An 18,104-nucleotide genomic window follows, 5' to 3' on the forward strand; every position below is an offset into this window, starting at 1 on the left:
TCCTTCCTTTCTTCCTTTCTTGTCTTTCTGAGTCTCTTCACTTGTTGTAGTCAATGTGCTTCCGTAGTCCGCTGGCACATCACTAGGGCAGACCAAGCCGTCTCTCTCAAGAAGTGACCCAGAAATGCGGATGCTTTCTAAAGGCAAGCACGACAATGGCAAAGGACACATAATGTCCTACATGAGACTCAAACTCACTGCAATCGATTAAATGTTGACTAATAGAGACCCCTGTGGTCCAAGATGTAACTGTTTATGGGAGTAGAAAGCCAAGTCTTTCTCCCTTGGAGCTGCTGGTGGTTTTGATCTGCTGACCATGCAGATCTTGCCCTAATGCTTAGCCACTACACCACCAAAGCTCCAGGACATGAGACTAAGGGCCTGCAAAAACAAAACAAAACAAAAAAAAACCAGGCTACAAGTCTCAAGGGGAGAAGAGGTGGTCATAAGAGTTACAAACCCTAAGTCATAAGCCGTTGTAATGTCAGCAGGTTGGCCAGCTTCAGTTAAAGCAGAGGCTAGAATTTAGTAGTGCTAAGTCAAAGAGGACTCTTCATATGCTAATTAACCTCCAGCCTTCTGGGCTTTGGGATGTGCAAGTGGGAGGGGGTGGTCCCTTGAGATGTGGACAGGAACTAGCCAGCTAGCATTTGTCCCACAGAGAGTAGAGTCCCCTGTAGCATTTCTTTATTACTCCAGAATGATGACCCACCTGTATGTTATCTGTAATTAACACTTGCCGGCGGGGGAAGGATGAAAACCTTGTAAATCATAGAACTGATAAAGCACTCATATAGTTCTTGGTCACTAAGACAGGATCTGTCAGGAGTAGTCTCTTTAACAGAATTCTTTACTCATCACATCAACTCAACACATACTATTATTATCTCTGGTCTCTAAACAAGGACCACAAACTTCTGAGAAGTTAAGGATCTTACCCAAAGTGACATAACCAGTAAGTAGCTCTTCATTTCCTTAAACCTATATGCCATACAACAAATATATTTGTAGCCATTGCTTTAGTCTTCCCCCCTTCCTTTATACAAAAGGGATCATCGTGCAGGCATTTGCTTAACTTCCTTGTCAGGGGAAGCCAGCCCCTAACATATCATTACGGGTCCGGTAGGTGCAATTGTACAGCTATAATAAGTAAAGCTCATAGTAAAGTCATAGAGAGCAGGAGAGATAGAAGTATTGAAATAAATGGAGTCAGACACGATTCATGGTAGCATGCTCACCTCAGCCCTGCTTGATGGTTCACGTGGAGGGAAAGAGATCTTTAATGCTAGCCCAGGCTTTTTATATTCTCCGGGGAAATGCAAGCCCCCTAATTAATGGTGAGTACAAACGTCACAGAAAGGGGCTGTGCTATAGGTAATACAGTAATGAGAGGGGGTGGTCTAGGGACATACATGCAATAGTAAGAGGAGGGATTGGGGGTATACATGGGATAAGATGGACGGATAACTTTACTTTGGATGTCACAGAGTCAGTTTGGCCTGTTCCCTGACTCAACTGACAGAGATCATTATTGGTAGAGTGAGAATGCCTGGTCGCAGGCCTCAAGAAGGAATAGTTTATTGTCCCCAGTAGCAGGGAGTGAGGCCTGCCATACAGTCTGGTGACTAACTTCCCTAGAGGCCTACTCTGTAGTCTGGTGACTAACTGCCCTCGGGGAGGATGTCTGTAAGGGTCTGACCTCTCCCCACACTTCCTGCTTTCTCTTAACAATGCATCTTGAGTATCTTTCTACGATGATACCTATAAGTGCACTTCGTTCTTTTTAACTGTTCTGTGTTATTACAAAGTATGGGCATAACCTGATTTATTTAAGCAGTCCAGTATAGATGGATATTTAGGTTGCTTTCCATTTTTCACCACTGGGAACAAGGACGTGAGCCACATGCCTGCACATAAATCACTGCCTCAGGTGTGAGTAGATCTATAGCGCCGAGCTGTGGAGGTGGCACTGCTGATATTTCCATTTTTAATTTTGATATGTTCTGCCAAACTATCCTCCAAAAAACCTGTGCTCATTTACATTCTCATGAACAATGCGTGAAAGTGCTTGCTTCCCCCAAACTTTGCCAGCAGGGATGACGACCTATCATTCTGATGCTGACAATTGGATGAGCTTTGTTGACTTTTTAGAAAGAACCCAGGATACCTGTGCTGCTTTAGTTTGTACTGGTCACGATGCAAATGCAGCTGAGCGTCTTCTCAGATGCTTATTGGACAACTGCTTACACGTGGGAGGACTCTTCCTCTTAGGTTTTAGCCCAGTTTTCGATGGGATTAGGTATCCTTCTATGCGTCGTGGCGAGGTCTTATGCATCTTGCCACTTTGATAGATGCATTGCAAATAAAGTTTTACATGTCTGTAACTTGTTTTTTAATTTTGTCTATGGTGTTTCGAGTTATATCAGTTTTTAAAGGAGTAAAAATTGGCGGTGAAATTTGTCAGTCTTTTCTGAATTCTGAATTTTCTATTTTACTTAAGAAAGCCTTTCTGCACCCCCTGAGTATAAACATATTTCTGTAGTCTTTTTTAAAAGTACCTTGTTCATGTAGGTTATTTAAGACAAAAAACATTAGCATTCTGTCCACCTGAAATTTATTTTTGTAGGTGGTCTGAGGGAGGATTTGGCCCACTCTACCTCCTCCCAACTTGGAAATAGATAACCAATTACTCTAGCCAACCGTTCAACAATCCAACCCTTACTCACTAATTAAAAGTATGGTTTATGCTGAAAGTAGAATTCTTCTTCTTAAACTAAATTTGTATATTGGTTTATGACCACACTGTCTATTCTGTTTCATGGATCTATGCCTATATCCCTGTGCCAATACTTCCATGTTTTAATTGCTATAATTTTAAAGTAACTTGGACTATCTGGCAAGTCTTTGTCCTCCCTCATGCCATGTGCTTTGGTTAAGTTTATTTATTTATTTGATGTTTGGTGTGTGTGCTTCCCAAGCTACTCTTGAAATTAATATTCCAAGATAACATCAAAACCAGCAGGTCAAGTTTCATAAAGTAAACTGTTGGGATTTGGCCTCAGAATGGACTGAATTAACAGGGTCACGAGAGGAAACAACAGACATTTCTGCCACATGAATCTGAGGCTTGATCTTTAAACATCAATTCCATCCCATAACGTCCTGCTAAAAAATGTCCCATCAGACTTAGAGATTAAGAAGAAACTCTTCCAGGACCTAATCTTCAAGTCTTAGCAACTTCTATTTTGTTTAAAGTCACCTCATCAAATTTATTTCCCTTTTTCTCACCCACATAGTTTTTCAAACAAATCATAGCTTTCACTGCATCCTAAGAACTTCATTTGAAGAATTTGCTAAAGAAGATCAAGGATTACCACTCAATGTAAATAAGAAAAACATCCTCACATGGGACCAATAGGTTAACGTTGTGATAAATGGAGAAAAGGTTGATGTTTCTGTCTCACTTGGATCCACAATCAATGCTCCAAGAAGCAGCAATTCAGAGATCCAAAGATGAGCAGATGAGTCTGCTAGACTAGACCTCTTTAGAATATTGAAGAACAAGGATTCTACTTTGCGGACTGAATTGTGCCCGACCCAAGCCATGGTATTTTCAGTTGCTTCATATGTGAAAGTTAGACATTGAATAAGGAAGACCAAAGAAGAATCAATGCATTTGTATTGCGGTGCTGGGGAAGAATATTGAAATTACCATGGACTGCTCAAAGGACACGCTGATCTATCTTGGAAGAGGTACAGCCAGAGTGCTCCTTGGAGCACTCAATGTTCCTAATACTGCGACTCTTTCATACAGTTCCTCATGTTGTGGTGACCCCCCCAACCATAACATTGTTGTCATTGATACTTCAGAACTGTCATGTTGCTACTGTTATGAATCGGACGACCCCCCTGAAAGGGTCTTGCGACCCACGGGTTGAGAACCACTGCTGTAGAGGCAAAGGTAGCGAGACTTCATCTTACATTCTTTGGACATATTGTCAGGAGAGACCGGTCCCTGGAGAAGACCGTCATGCTAAGTAAGGTGGAGGGGCAGCAAAGGAGCGGAAGGCTCTCAAGGAGCTGGATGGACACAGCAGCTGCAACAATGAGTTCAGGCAGAGGAACAATGGGGAGGATGGCACAGGACTGGGCAGTGTTTCACCCTGTTGTGCATAAAGTCACGATGGGTCGGAACCAATTCAACGGCACCTAACAACAACAAGAAGCAGTTTTTCACCTTCTTTTCTGGAACTGCCATGCCGTTATAAGAAGAAACATGCTGTTCATCCAAACATCCACACTTCTGAGGCACTAGCTTTGAGTCTATGCAAATTTCACCATTACCCTCAGCAAGGCCAGACTGAGTCTATTTTTCCTCATGGTGTTGAAGAGGTCTGAGTTTGGGGGCAAGAAGAGAGTCCTCCTGTGATCCGATCATCTGTGCAGGAAATTGTTCCTTCAGCGATGAGACAGAGGACTGGGCGTTGGACGGGCAACAGAGAACAGGATTTGGAACTTGAAGAGACCTTGCTGAGGTCCAAGTTTTCAACACGTGGGATGCTTCCTGCCGTATCCCTGACAGATGGAGCAAATATCATCAAGGCATAAAGAAGGCCTACAGGAACTAAGCCGATTCTAAAAGAGAAGACTGAAATCAAACTGGGAAGTTCGTTGCATTCAAAGCCCACGGTGGGAGCTGGGTCTGCCTAGCAGCTGGGAAAAGGCTGCATTACAGCCGAGCAACCACATCGAGGGAGCAGAGGATCAGGAATGATGAGGGGTCACGCTGGCCACACGAGGGTAGCAGAGAGCAGGCTATGCCCCGCCAGATCAAACAGGAGAAGCCCAACTAACAGAGCAATAACAATAATCAGAACCAAAAATCTAGGTCCGAGTTGTGCTTCATATTCAGGCAATGAACCCAGAGCAAGATTCCACACACATTGTGGTAGGAAAGAGGAACAGAAGTCACACAACTGCACCAAGGTCCAGAGACACAGAGAAAGGCACCTGACCTGCCCCGCGTACTCTGCTGTGCATGTCACTTCTCTTTTCTCATTTAATTTTCACAACAATAACAGTGATGTCTAACTGACATTTAGTGCGTGGAAAAATTGATCCAAAATACAGTAAATGGCACCATTCAGACACAGGCGATTTCACTTCCAAAGTAGCAATGGCGCCTAAATGCATGCAGCAGAGAAGACCCTAAACATCTACAGCTGTGGTGTTGGTTCAGGCACAGGTGCAGCTGTTAACAATGCTCAGCCTGCCATGCATGGGCACATGGGCAGACCAATCCACAAGCATCCCCAGGACAGGAAGCTCTGGTCACAGCCCTCCCAAGGTGTCAATGCATTCTCATTCATCGAGGGGGAAAGGCTCCTCTAACAACAGCAATCTCTGGAGCTTTAGACTTTATAAGGATCTTAGGGCCAGCATGGACCACAAGCTGATCGTGAACCAAGGAGGACAGTTAAGCGAACATAGGTGCGTGCACGTGTGCTCGCGTACACACATACACACACACACACACACACACACACACACCACATCCAAGTAGACCTGGACTTGGCATAGCATTCCATGTCCAATCTAGAAAAACAGCCAAGGCCTTTACCACTCACTTGGATCTATTCTGAACTCAACTATCAGAGAGAAAAGTATCAGAGAGGAGATGTGGAATGACAAAATATGTGGCAGAAGGTTAAGAATTATGATATTTCACCTGGTACACAGGAGGTTGAGAGGCAATTTAATAACAGTCTTACAGGCCCTGGAGGGACATTATCTAGAGGCTGATAAAAAGACAGGGATGCTTTATTTCACTGAGACAAAAGGAAAGACTTTAAATGGCAGTGGGATATTTACTTTGGACTTAAGACAATTCTTGGTTGTAAAATCCAAGCATAAGATCATAGAATGTAGATGTTCCTCTTCACGTACAATAGGAGAGAGAATTATGATTTGATCAGTCAGTCAACTAACATTTAATATGCACATATGTATCAGGCATGGTTACTTGCTATATCCCTCCAACTCCAGACAACATGAGACTTTGGTCAAAATTATCAGGGTTTCTATTTTCAATGAGCTTGCATATATTTGGGGGGGGCAGACTGTATATAAACAAGCCAAAGTTGAACTAATAGGAAACAGCAGATAATAAGTGACTATAAGGGAATGGGAAGCTTTCTTGAAAGAGGTCATATTTAAGCTGAGATACAGAAGCAAGAAAATATCCACTCTGCCAAAGAAAAGGGCAGGTGTGTTCTTGTTCCTAAGGACCAGCCAGTACAAAAGGTGTATGGTGAACCTGAGCCCCATGCACTGGGGATACAAAAGAGGAGGCACATGGGCTTTCAACAAAGTGGGAGAGTGAGGAGAGGTCCCAAAAAGAGGCAAGGGCCAGATTGCATAGACTGTATTGCTGGAGAGACAGGCTCCAACAATTAGTGGCTGAAAGAGTCAGCAATCGTTTTTTTTAAATTTAAAACTTTAACACAACTGGGTTCTAATGCGCTGCTTACATATAGCCCTCCCTTAGGGGTCTGAGAACTCTCTGAGAGGAGGCTGGTAGTAAGTAGTGTGCTTTTTCTCAAGACTCTCAGACCCTGAGAATCACCTGGGAGCACTGGTTAACCGTGAGTCCTGAAGTCTTTATGATTAACCTCTGTTGGGTTGGCATGAGGCCAGTAACAGAAAGATTGCCGGTTCAAACTCATTGCCTGCTTCACAGGAGAAAGATAAGACTACTTGGCTCCTTAAGATTTGCGGTATAAGAAGTGGTATGGAGCAGTTTAAGAAGCAGTGTGGAGCACTCTTGATCTGCCCCGTAAAGTAACTGGGAGTCAGAACTGATGCCGTGGCAATGGGTTTTGGTGGACTCTGAATCAAATCCCCTGGGCATCTGTATTATTTTTACAAGCTGCCCCCAGGCAATTCTCATGCCCAGGCATAGGTAAGATAGATACACTGCTTTGCCGAAATTACTAGGAGCTTTAGAGACACACTTAAATTAAAATCTCAGACCCACCAGTTAATGTGTGACTTGGAGGAAGTTATCAAAGGGTCTAATCTCATTGTCCTCATCTGTAAAATTATGAAAATACTATCTATTGGGGCATGGGACCGTGTATGGGAATTAAATGATGTAGGGGAGGGGGAAAGGGAAACCAATCACAAGGCTGAAAATATAAACCCCCAACCTCCACCCTGAGCGGGACAATAATAGAAAGGTGAGTAAAGGGAGATAACGGACGGTATAAGATACGAAATAACAACAATAATATATTATTGACCAGGGATTCATGAGGGTGGGAGGTGTGGGGAGGGAGGAGGAAAAAAGCGGAGCTGATACCAGGGGTTCAAGTGGAAAGAACATATTTTGGAAATGATGATGGCAACATACGTGCAAGTGAGTTTGATACAATTGAATGGTGGATTGCTATGAGATTTGTAAGAGCTCCAATAAAATGATTACTAAAAAATTGAATAATGTGGCACATGCTGGGTACTTACTCCATGAATACTGAATGTGTACATAGATGTGTGACTACATGAAATGACTGCATACATCAAAAGCTAAACATATAAACCCACTCTTTATAACGCTTGCTCTTTTAAGCCGGCAATGTTCAGAGAGTTCAGGATCTCAGAGAGTGGAGGTGGGATGCTGGACCAGAAACCAATCTCCACTCCATGTCTCCTACTTAGCTCATTTCCCCCTTCCTCCCCTTCAACTACAGCCTAGGTATCCTGCATCACCACCCTCTCCCCCTGCCTCTGCCCATTCCACCCTTCCTGAACACAGAAAATAACTCACTGGGTTCTCCCGCTCCATTCTGCCCTGGAGCTGACCCCTAGCTGGTTGCTAGGGAGATGGTCTGGGTAACAGGTGCAAGGAGTGCGGGCTGCTCTACCAGGAACTGCCTAGGGTGACCAAATGTCCCTGTTGGTCTGGGACTTTCCTGGTTTTAGCGCCAAAGTCTCAAGACACTGCTTTGGTTTGAGGAAGCAGGACTGGTGGTTCATGCTCTTCAACCTCATCCTCTCCACAACTTCAGGAGAAGCTCCCGGAGATACAGCCTCCCTGTGTCAGTGTCTGTGGGCTCTGGGCGTTGTGCACACTGTGCATTGATGTCTGGGGCCTTTCCCTATGTTCTGGGTGTTATCTCTGCCTTACCCATAGGATCTGAGAAAAGACCACATGCAGCGGGTCCTATTTAACCTCAAGGTGCTAAGTTAGTGTCTGCGGAGGTCAGCATTCTGCAATGACATGGTATGTATGGCCCAACCCATCCATCCAGCACTGCCAGTTATCTCTCTAAAATGCAAATCTGGCACTGACATTTACCTGCTTGTTATTTGCGGAACACAAAGCAATCTTTACCATACATTCTCGTCACAATGGACCGTCCTGTTTCCTGCTTGCTTGATGTTGCCCAGGCGGTCCCCTTGTTTGGCATGCTTTCCTTCTTTCTACACCTGACCAACTCTCAGTCATTCCTTCAGGTTCTCCACAGACGCATGGTCCCTCTCTGCTTCCCTCATGCCTTCTCTATTATATTACTGGGGTTCTTATGCATGACATAGTCATTCTGTGTTTACCTAGGTCCCTTTCCTATCGGACAACTGCTCCGTGAAGGTAGGTTTGATCGCTGACTCAGCTTTGTTCTCAAGTGTCCAGCATCAGACAGTGACATCTTATTGTAGCATTTTAAGTAATCCTTTCTGTTTTATGATTTTGAAAAAGCAAACCATGAAACTCTCAGATTGCTTTTAATTATCAAGTAGTTGGCATCCTTCAACTATACCCCACTTCTGACCCTGCATGAATCCTCACAGATAAAAGGAAGCTCGGATATTGGGTGGAAAGTAGGGATGGGTTCAAAGCACCCCCTGAAAATTTTATTTTATACTTTAGAATAAAAATAAAACCTAAGAGATCATGTATATTAGTATAGACTGTAACAAAGCAGCCAGATCAAAACACCGAATTTCAATTAGCATAGTACATGATACTAAATAAACCATGAAGTGATGTATGAATTAATGAGTGAGCACCAATAAGTGAATAAAAGAGTGTATTTTATTCTGTGCAGATGGTTTTTTGTGAGCTTACATAACTCTATGTATGTTAACCTCGTGTAACAATAAAATGATAAAACCCTAATTTTAGTTTGTTTCCATTAGGCCAGACTATCATTGCTCAGAAATTCTCTAGAATTGCTTTTTAAGAACTGCCTTAAAGTCCAACACATAAGTCAACTTAGAAAGCAGTCACTATGCCTTTACAGCCAAATCTTATCTCTTTATTACGCAGGATGCCCCAACTTTTCCGTAAGACATGGGCCCCATAGACTTGTGACCATTTTCAGAATTAAAAGCTAACCTCAAAGAACAAAAAGTTTCCACAGCCAAAGCTAGGCAAAAGGATTCTAAAATGATTCTCAGCTAAGCAACAGACTCTAAAACCAATTCCAATAAGTGAATCATATAATCAGTCCCCTTATTTTGGACACATTATCTTTGTAAACACATACACACCTGTAGGAAATATGGCAATATGTGTGACTATATTCGTGTATGTGTTTCTGGGTGATACGGGGTTTAAAAGGCCAATGTGCTTCTAAGCCCATCATTTCAGTTTAATTGACTGCAATTACCGTCATTGCTCATTGCCACCGAGTTGGCTCAGACTCATGGCAGCCGTATGTGGAACAGGCCAGAGCGGTGCTGGGTCTTCTGCCATCTTCCTGACCAGTGGGTGGCTTGAGCTCATCGTTGTGCTTATTGTGCCAACCCGCCTCACCAGGGTTTCCCTTGTTCTTGCTAACCCTCCACTCTACCATGAGCGATGCCCTTTTCTAGCCACTGGTCTTTCCGGATGACTTGTCCACAGGAAGGAAAGTGGGGTTTCCCTATCCTCACTTCTAAGTTGCTTAACTGAGCCCCCACTGTGGGTCACTTTGTACACTACGCACCTGGCAAACTAAGACTCACAGAATATGGTCCTTGACCGCAAGGAGCTGACAGTTAATGAGAAAAAAGCATACAAGGCATTGCAACACAGTGAGAGAAGTCTAACCGTGAAAGTCTGCAATCAATACAATGATAGCGCCTAGCAAGGAGTGACTATCTCTGGGTAGAAGGCTTCATAGAGGGAGCGGCACCCAATCAAAGTTTGGATGGATACACACAAGCACAAGTTTCATCAGGTTGAATGGGATGGGCAATCCAGTTATAGGAATCAGTACGTATGTACAAGGACACCGAGGCATGAAACAACGTGGTGTGTCTGGGAAATTACAAGCCATTTGATATTGTTGGAGCATGGAAGGCAAGGGGGCCAGGGGAATGTAGAGCTATTTTTCTGGTGAGGTGACAGATAGCCACATACGGGAAAATGTGTATTTTTGTTTGCAGATAATTATGTGTGTCTACTGTCTTTCCATAATACTTCAATCAGCCTGTAGCTGAAGCAATAATGGCATGCATATTTATTACATGATTTTGTTTTTGCCTGAGTTTATCACACAAATTTCACCGGTCTCTGCTCATTGTTGGGCCATTCCCCTATTACTGGGTCACCTTTTACTCATTTTCTTCTGTAATCTAGTTATCTTGCTCCCTTTCCTCTTGTGTTTTCTCCTCCCCGTATTGATCTGAGTCCATCTCCAGTCTCATAGGTCATTCTTCATTCTAAGATCAACTGACTCCCCTTCTTCCTTCAGAATGTCCTTAGAAGCCTTCCCTGGATGGCTTAAGAATTGTAATGGCTAAGGCTTGGGAGGAAGACATCCTGCCTTTGACTTCTGGGACGATTGTTTTCCTTCTTAGTGCTCTTGTGCCAGTTCCTCACTTTCTCCAGCCCTAAGGATGCACATCTGTAAAATAGGACACATGAACACAGCAGTGGGGGCTTGTGGCGATGAAAGGGCATAAGAAATGCAAAGAATTTAGTACAGAATCTGTCTCATAGTTGGCCTTAGTAGTTGTTGCTTTTAGAGGAATTGTAAATTCAAATCTTCTAGTGGTTCTCCTGCCTACATCATATGCATATGCATACATATGGTGATTTAATTTGGTAGATCTTTATCTGGGCTTTATCTGCTTTGTTGATCAGCCTTAGAGAAGCAGGGCTTCTCAACTCAAGGGAGAATAATGCTTCTTGGAATTGTGCAACAGCCTTGGGGAGGTAGCTTTTCTTTATCACTTTCTGTCTATAGTTGGAATTTTTAACTTTATAAATAATAAGTTTAATTTTATTTTTAAGTATGGATGGGGTTTCTGGGCAGAGAGTTTTGAGCTCTTTGTTGGGTTTGGTTTCGTTTTGTGCCATTGCACACAAAGAATAAAGCGAAGCAAGCTCTAAACACATAATAAAATGCTTTTTAAAAATTCAGTACTTTAGAAATCATTCTAATCATAATTAGTTAGACTCTTGGGGGGTGGAGGTTTCATTGAAAAGTCCTGGTTGGCAGGAAAAGAAATGAGTACAGGATTTAGAACCAAGCATATCCCGATTTGGATCCTGTATTTACAAGTTATATAATCTTGCAAAACTTTCATTGCTGTGTATTTGGGAGCTAATCACCCTAACCATAGTAGGGTGTGTCTGTTCGGGGATTTACAAGAGATCTTATATGGAAAATATATAGCACGATGCCTGACATCAGATAAATGGTACCTGTGATTATCTTTACTATGTGCAAGTTGTCTTAGGTGCTGGCTTAAAACAGGTTAGAATGAAGATGCTGGTTAAAATTGGCAATTAAGTTAGAGTTGATATTAGGATTAGTTGTTAGAATCTGTAATAGATTAGGGTTAGGATTGAAATTAGAATTCAATTAAGGTTAGAATTAAAATGCATGCAGAGGTTATTATTGAGGATGGGGTTAATTAAAACTGGGTAATAGAAGTAAGAAGCCATGTGAGGAGAACTGGTTTACTTGGGTGGAAAATTGAAGAGGAAACCAGTGTGGAAGTCCGTTAAGAATTTACTGATAAAGAGAGGTCACACAGAGGAGAAGGGTTAGAGTGCAGAATAGAGTCTGAATGGATCTGAAGCCAAACTTTGTGAGCTCTTTCCCTGTAGGTGCTGTTGTGTGCCCTTCGGAGATGAATATGTAAAATTCACCCCACTCAGGCTGAGTGGCCCTCCCCCCTTGGGAGCTGGAGCGGGAGCCACGTGGGGAAAGGAATGCCCCGAGCCCACACAGCTGTGTCTAGCCCAGCGCCAGCGCCAGCACCGCATTCCACACCCCCAGCTACCCTGGCTGTTGCTGAGTGGACAGGGCATCCAAAGCCAAGATAGGGCTTCTTCCCACTCCCCCTCTCTGCTCCCTTTGGTTTTCCCTGCAGCTACCAGTTCTGTAACCCCACGACCCACTCCAGACATTGTGTAAGCCTCTGTATGTCAACACGTTAGAGTGGAGGGTAACCATAGAGATCACAATGCTACATGGATACTTTTATTTTACATGGTTTATGAGGGGGATAAACCTTGTAGGAAAGTCTGTAAATCTCTGTTCCCAATGAATAGGATACCTAATGAGTAGGATACTAGGTACCCATGTAAACAGGGCATGAGAATGACTATCAGTGAGACATTATCCCAGAAGAGGGGCATCTACATCGGTGAAGAAGATATGACCCTCACGCAGACATGCAGGAGTGAGAGATTCCTCAAATTAGTCACTGTCTCAGGATTCCTGGGAGTTCGTCTCCCAGCTTTCTTGCTCCCAAGCATATATGAGAAACCAGGGAAAGGCCGTCAATCTGCCTTCACCATCCTTCACCAATATCCCCATTCCTGTTCCTAGCTGGCCCTGTGAGCAGAAGACGCCACATGGTTTCTTTGAGTTTCAGCCCCTCTTCTATTCAACAAGGGCTATTAATTAGATCATCTTGGAGGTCCTTACAACCTGAATACTTTTTTTTTAATTCTATAATTCTAACAGTCAATGGCTTCCTCTTTTTTCCCAGGGTCTAGGCTGCTGCCAAACTGATGCTGATGAGGCAGAAAAGAGAAGATGAGCCAGTGGGGGGAGAGGTGGGGGGGGGGATGCATTCCTGAGTCTCATTTGCCAGCCCTTAATATTCTCTCCCAAACAGCTCCCCTTCTTCCCTCCCACCCTGGATCCTCATCCCAAGCAGTTACAGGAGAGGGTGGAGCCCAACCAGCAGAGTCATTAGAGAATTAAAAAGGGGATAAACAGAAGAGGATCACTACAGAGCAGCAGATGGAAAAGATGATTAGTTACAGGAACCTGAGACCTAATCCTTCATCTCATCACCCTCTCCAGCCCACACATCCCACAGAGCCCCAACTCTGACCCCTCGCACTGATCTATTAAGCCCAGCTCAGATGATCTCCACTGGTCTTCTACCTCCAAAATAATATCCTTTATCAGTCAAGAGCCTATAACTAGGATAGACTGATCCTTCCCTTCTGAAGACTGATTATTATTCTTTTAAACGTATCCAGTCATTCCTCCTATCTGAATGGTTGCCTTCTGCCAGCAAGCAAACAAACCACACTCACTGTCATGAGTCAATGCCGGCTCCTAGAGACCCGATAGGACAGAGAAGAACTGCCCCTGTGGGGGCTTCTGGGATTGTAACTCTTCATGGGAGTAGAAAGTCCACTTTGTCTCCCTTCTGTTAGGGTGTCCAATGTTGCTGTACAGAGAAGCTCTTTCTCCTTCTCTCTCCTATATCCCAAACATCACGTCCCTCCACCAAATTGCTCCCTCCAGCGTCACTTCTCAGTGATTTCAAGATGGTAGAGGCACTTAGAAGAAAAGCTCCAGGGATATAGTCATTGAGATATGTCAAGGCAGGCACGTCAGATAGTCAAAGATGCCCCAAAACAGTTCTGCAAGAAATTCCTCATAACTACTCATTCACTCAGGGAAAAATTTTTTTTCTTTCAAATCAGGCAGAGCTGTCCTCTCTCAAACCACAGATGATCTCTAGACACAATGAGAGAAACACAACGGGGTGGCACCTTGACCATCCAGAAGGAGCGCTGGAGAGAACATTTTCTCTTGGCATCTCCATCAGTGACTAACGTTTGAATAGAGCGTTACTGATTATAAAGCACTTTCCACATCGTTGTCCTTGAGTTACTAGGTGACCGAGACACTAGCTGCATCACGGAGAGCTGAAAAGCCGTATCTTTGAGGGAGAGAGACTATCCAAACATTTGCACAATGCAGCATAGGTATCAGCATGGGAAATGGACTGTCCCAGAGTTAGAAGACATGATCCCAGCTGTATTATCCAAGGCCAAAACCTTAGCCTCCTAGAAACGAGAGATGCTTTAAGAGTCAATGTGCTCCATGGATTAGCCCACCCTTGTGTTTTCTGCATGTAATTGCCCCACCCCACCCCACCTCCGCCCGTGCAACTTAATCCCCTTGGGCCTCAGTTGCACGTGGTGTTACAATAAGGAGTTGGACCAGATGTTTTCTAAGGATCCTTATACACTTAAAGTTTCTTCCCCAAAGAATCCTCATACACCTAAAATTCTTTGATTCTAGGTTGTAAACATTTAGAAATTTCTTCCCAGAAGCTAAACTTCAGCCAAAGTGACTAAGGTGCACCCAGACTCTTCCAGAGACGCTCAAACATAAATAACATCCAACCTCAGGGACTTGGAACTCATGAGCCAAGAACAAGCACTAACACCCTACCTTTCCAGCCCATCGTTCTCTAGGGCCTTGGGGACAAGAACTGCTGCAGTCACAGATGCATGGGCCCTTAAGAGGACAGCTCTCCAAGGGTCTATAACTCACACATTTCACCCAAGACGCCTCCACGGCAAACTTGAACTGTAAGGGCAAAATACTCGGAAAAATTAGGACAGAAGAAGAAACAAATGGTAAGGGTGAGGGCTGAGGGTAAGGGGATGGGGTGGGGCGGGGTTAAGCAGAAGCATTAATAAGTTCCAGCAGTTTTGTAGGTTGTTTGGTTGTGCAAGAGCAACCCGCTGTTTTTAGGAGCATGAGTCATTTCTTCGACAAGGGGTGGAAGGAAATATTGATTCCCATGGCCAGTGGGTTTGCTGAAAGATGCCTTTCAAAGGAGATTGCCCGGGGGCCACTGATCCTTTTCTTCCTAGGCACTGTGCTTAGAGGAACCAGGAACATTACATTGTGTTCAGTGGAAAGGTCAGAGTAACAAGTTACCCTTTGGAGAGATGGTTCTGGGAACACTGCTGATAGGGGGACACTCGGGGTTATGGGAATGCCCAGTGACCAAGGGATGGAGAGCCGGGCTGGAGGATCTTGGGCTAGTGGGCACGCCCTTGCCCAGGCCTGCAGTGGCCACTCTCGCCAGCTGGCCCGAGTCCCTGCCTGACTCCCCCCGCTCCACCCCAAGCCTAAGAGGGGTGCACCCCGGGTCCCACTGCTGAGCCAGCTCCCTCCCACCGCTCCCCACCAGGGCGGGGCTGGCGAAGCTCCCGGGGGAGAAGGTGGAAGGCACCACGTTGGCGCGAAGGGGGTGTGGGAGGCGGGGGGAGTGGGGAATGCGGCAGCTAGGCCCCCCCCGCGACCAGCCCAGCCCCCCGTCACCCCCCCTCCACCTCCAACCGAATGGTTTGCTCCGAGCGCCCTATTTAATCCCCGCGACTGCAGCAGCGCCGGCTCCCTCCCGGTCCCCGCCTCGGCCCCGGGCTCCACAGAGGCTGGGGGCGCCCTTCCAGCCAGCGTCGTCGTCTGCTCCCCCGCCAGCCCCAGCCCCCGGGGAGCCAGGCTCGCCAGCGCCCAGCCCGGGAGCCCCCCGGGAAGCGCGATGGGGGCCCCCGCCGCCCTGCCCCTGCTCCTGCTCGTCGCCTGCGGCTGCTGGGCGCCCTGCGGGGCCAACCTCTCCCAGGACGGTGAGTGAGGGAGGGGGCGGCGCCGGGGGACCTGGGGAGGGACCTGGGGCGGGGGCTCCGATCCCTGTGGGGGCGGAGGGAGCCTGTTGGCTTTGTTTGGAGCCCCGGGTTCAAGTCGCCTGACGCTGCGAATACCCTGGTGTGTGTCTCTGAGCATCCGTGTCTCTGTGGACCGTGGGGGGTGCCGGCGTGGGCCCCCTCCTGTGGACACCGTCGAGTGTGTGTCTGCGTGTGCACCCGGCGTTGGCAGCTCGGGGTTGACGTCCCTCGTGAGCGGCCCGGGGTCCGGAGGTGTTGATGTCCGTGCGTGTATGTGTCTGGGTGTGCGCGTCTGTGTTGGCGTCTGGGTCTGCGTTTCTGTGTCAGTATCCGTGTGTGTCTGTCTGTGTCAGTGTGTGTTGGGGGCGGAGAGAGGGTTGTCGCTGTTTCAGTCAGGGCGTGTGTTGGCTGTTTGTGTCTGTCTGTCTGTAGGGGTTGGGTGGCCAGCGCAATCCCCCAAACTGCTGTATGCAAACATTTCTGCTCCCCCTACAGTCCCCCCACCCGCAGCGGAGTTCCTAGTGGGCAGGGAGGTGGGGGGGCCTGGGTGAGGCTGGCGAAGGGGGCGTGGGCAAGGAATGGGCTGAGGGGGGGCTCCTCCTTGGAGCAAAACAACAACACAGGGCGAAAGGCCCTCCCCCCCGCACCCCCCCCCCTCAATATCCCTAGTGACTGCAAAAGAAACCCGGACCTGAGCGGAGGAGGTGGGTGTGGGGGGCGGGGTGGAAGGTTGGGCAAATGGAAGGATCATAATATTCGGGGAAGAGGATGCCCGGAACGCCCAGAGCTTTCCTGAGCTAAGCAGGGGTGCTCCCAAATTAGGGGCGGGGTGCGGTACCCAGCTTGCCCCAGACTGGAACTCCAACCTTCTTTGGTTGGTAAGGCTGGCGGGGTGAAGGAAGAGAGTGGGGGGAGAAAGGAGGCGGGGCCAGGGGTGAGGGGACTTGGGGAAGGGCCCCTCCCGCCTTGGGCTGGGCTATGTAGGTCAGCGCTGTGGGGGCACCTCCGCCGTCTTAGAGACTGTCGGCGGTTATAGGGAGTCAGGGGGCAGTGTGTGGGGTGACCAGGGAGGGACCCTTAGTTCAGACCCTCAGGTCCCTAGAGGAAGGAGGGCAGCCTGCGAAGGGACTAAAGGAATGTATCTTCCTCTCTCTCTCCTCCGCCTCTGTCAGAGTAGGGCCGGGGTGGGGGAGGGAGGAGAGGGAACTGGACCTCTGCGGAGCAAAGGGATGTGGGGAGAGTGGTGGCCATGCCCGGCCACTTGCCAACAAAAAACAGAAAGAACCGCAGGGGAGGAGAAATGGGAGGCGGCTCCAGGTCGAGGGACCCGGTGGCCATCCGGATGGGCACAGGGCGGGGCGGGAGTGGAGATGGGAGGGGTTGGCTGAAACTGGGAGTTTGATGTAGAGAATTTCATCCGAGGAAAACAGGCGGAGAATGGGGTGGTGGAGAAATAATCCTCCACCTTGCCTGACCTCCTGCAAACCAGTCTCCACCAAGAGAAAGGAGCTTCCCCTGCTAGAGGGACCCTGGGGGATCCCCTCTCTACAGCTGGCTGGCTGACTCCTTCCATCACCTACCCATCAGAAGTCCCCAAAGGGAATTCCTTCCCAAGTCACCACAGAGACGGCAGCCCTTCCGCTCCCCAACGTGGAATCCCCATTCTCCTGGGGGCTGCACTAATGACCCTACTCTGGGAGGAGGAGGGGAGAGTCCTGGGCAGCTGCTGGGTATGTAGACCTTGATGCTGACTCTCCTCCCAGGCTGGGCTTTCCCTTTCAAAGGCAGCCCCTGTCTCCAGTCTCCACATCTTGTCACCGGGAACTGATGAGCTTCTACTCTTGCTCTTCCACACTGGAGAATGGAGTGAAATGCACACTAGCCCATTCTGGCTGTATCGAGTGAATGGTTCTTTCTTCGTCCTCAGTTTATGAGCCTGGCCCTTTCTCGGGCTGGGAAGGAGAGAAATACTCTAGTCCCCTACTGAGAAAAATAACTCAGGGAAGTGGCTTGAGAGAGAGTGAAAGACAGTAGAGACTCTCAGAAGAAGAGTGGGGCTGTATGAGGTGGGAGGGAAGCCTCTTCCCCAAGGAGAAGTCAAATGGAGCATCATTTTCCTGGCACAGGATTAGCTGTCCAGATGGTCAATATTTGAATCTGTGATGTCTCAGGGTGC

General features: G+C 46.9%; 1 protein-coding gene across 1 annotated transcript in view; it reads left to right on the forward strand.

Moving 5' to 3' along the window:
- The first annotated feature begins 15,675 nt into the window (after positions 1 to 15,675).
- CADM3 (cell adhesion molecule 3) overlaps positions 15,676 to 18,104 on the forward strand; it is a 31,015-nt gene continuing 28,586 nt past the window's right edge. The window contains exon 1 of the mRNA XM_075540425.1: positions 15,676 to 15,889. Coding sequence (XP_075396540.1) covers positions 15,805 to 15,889 — 85 coding nt within the window. The 5' untranslated portion in view covers positions 15,676 to 15,804. The remainder of the gene's footprint in view (positions 15,890 to 18,104) is intronic.

Source organism: Tenrec ecaudatus, chromosome 1 (genome assembly GCF_050624435.1).
Source record: "Tenrec ecaudatus isolate mTenEca1 chromosome 1, mTenEca1.hap1, whole genome shotgun sequence".
In the NCBI taxonomy this organism is placed as follows: Eukaryota; Metazoa; Chordata; class Mammalia; order Afrosoricida; family Tenrecidae; genus Tenrec; species Tenrec ecaudatus.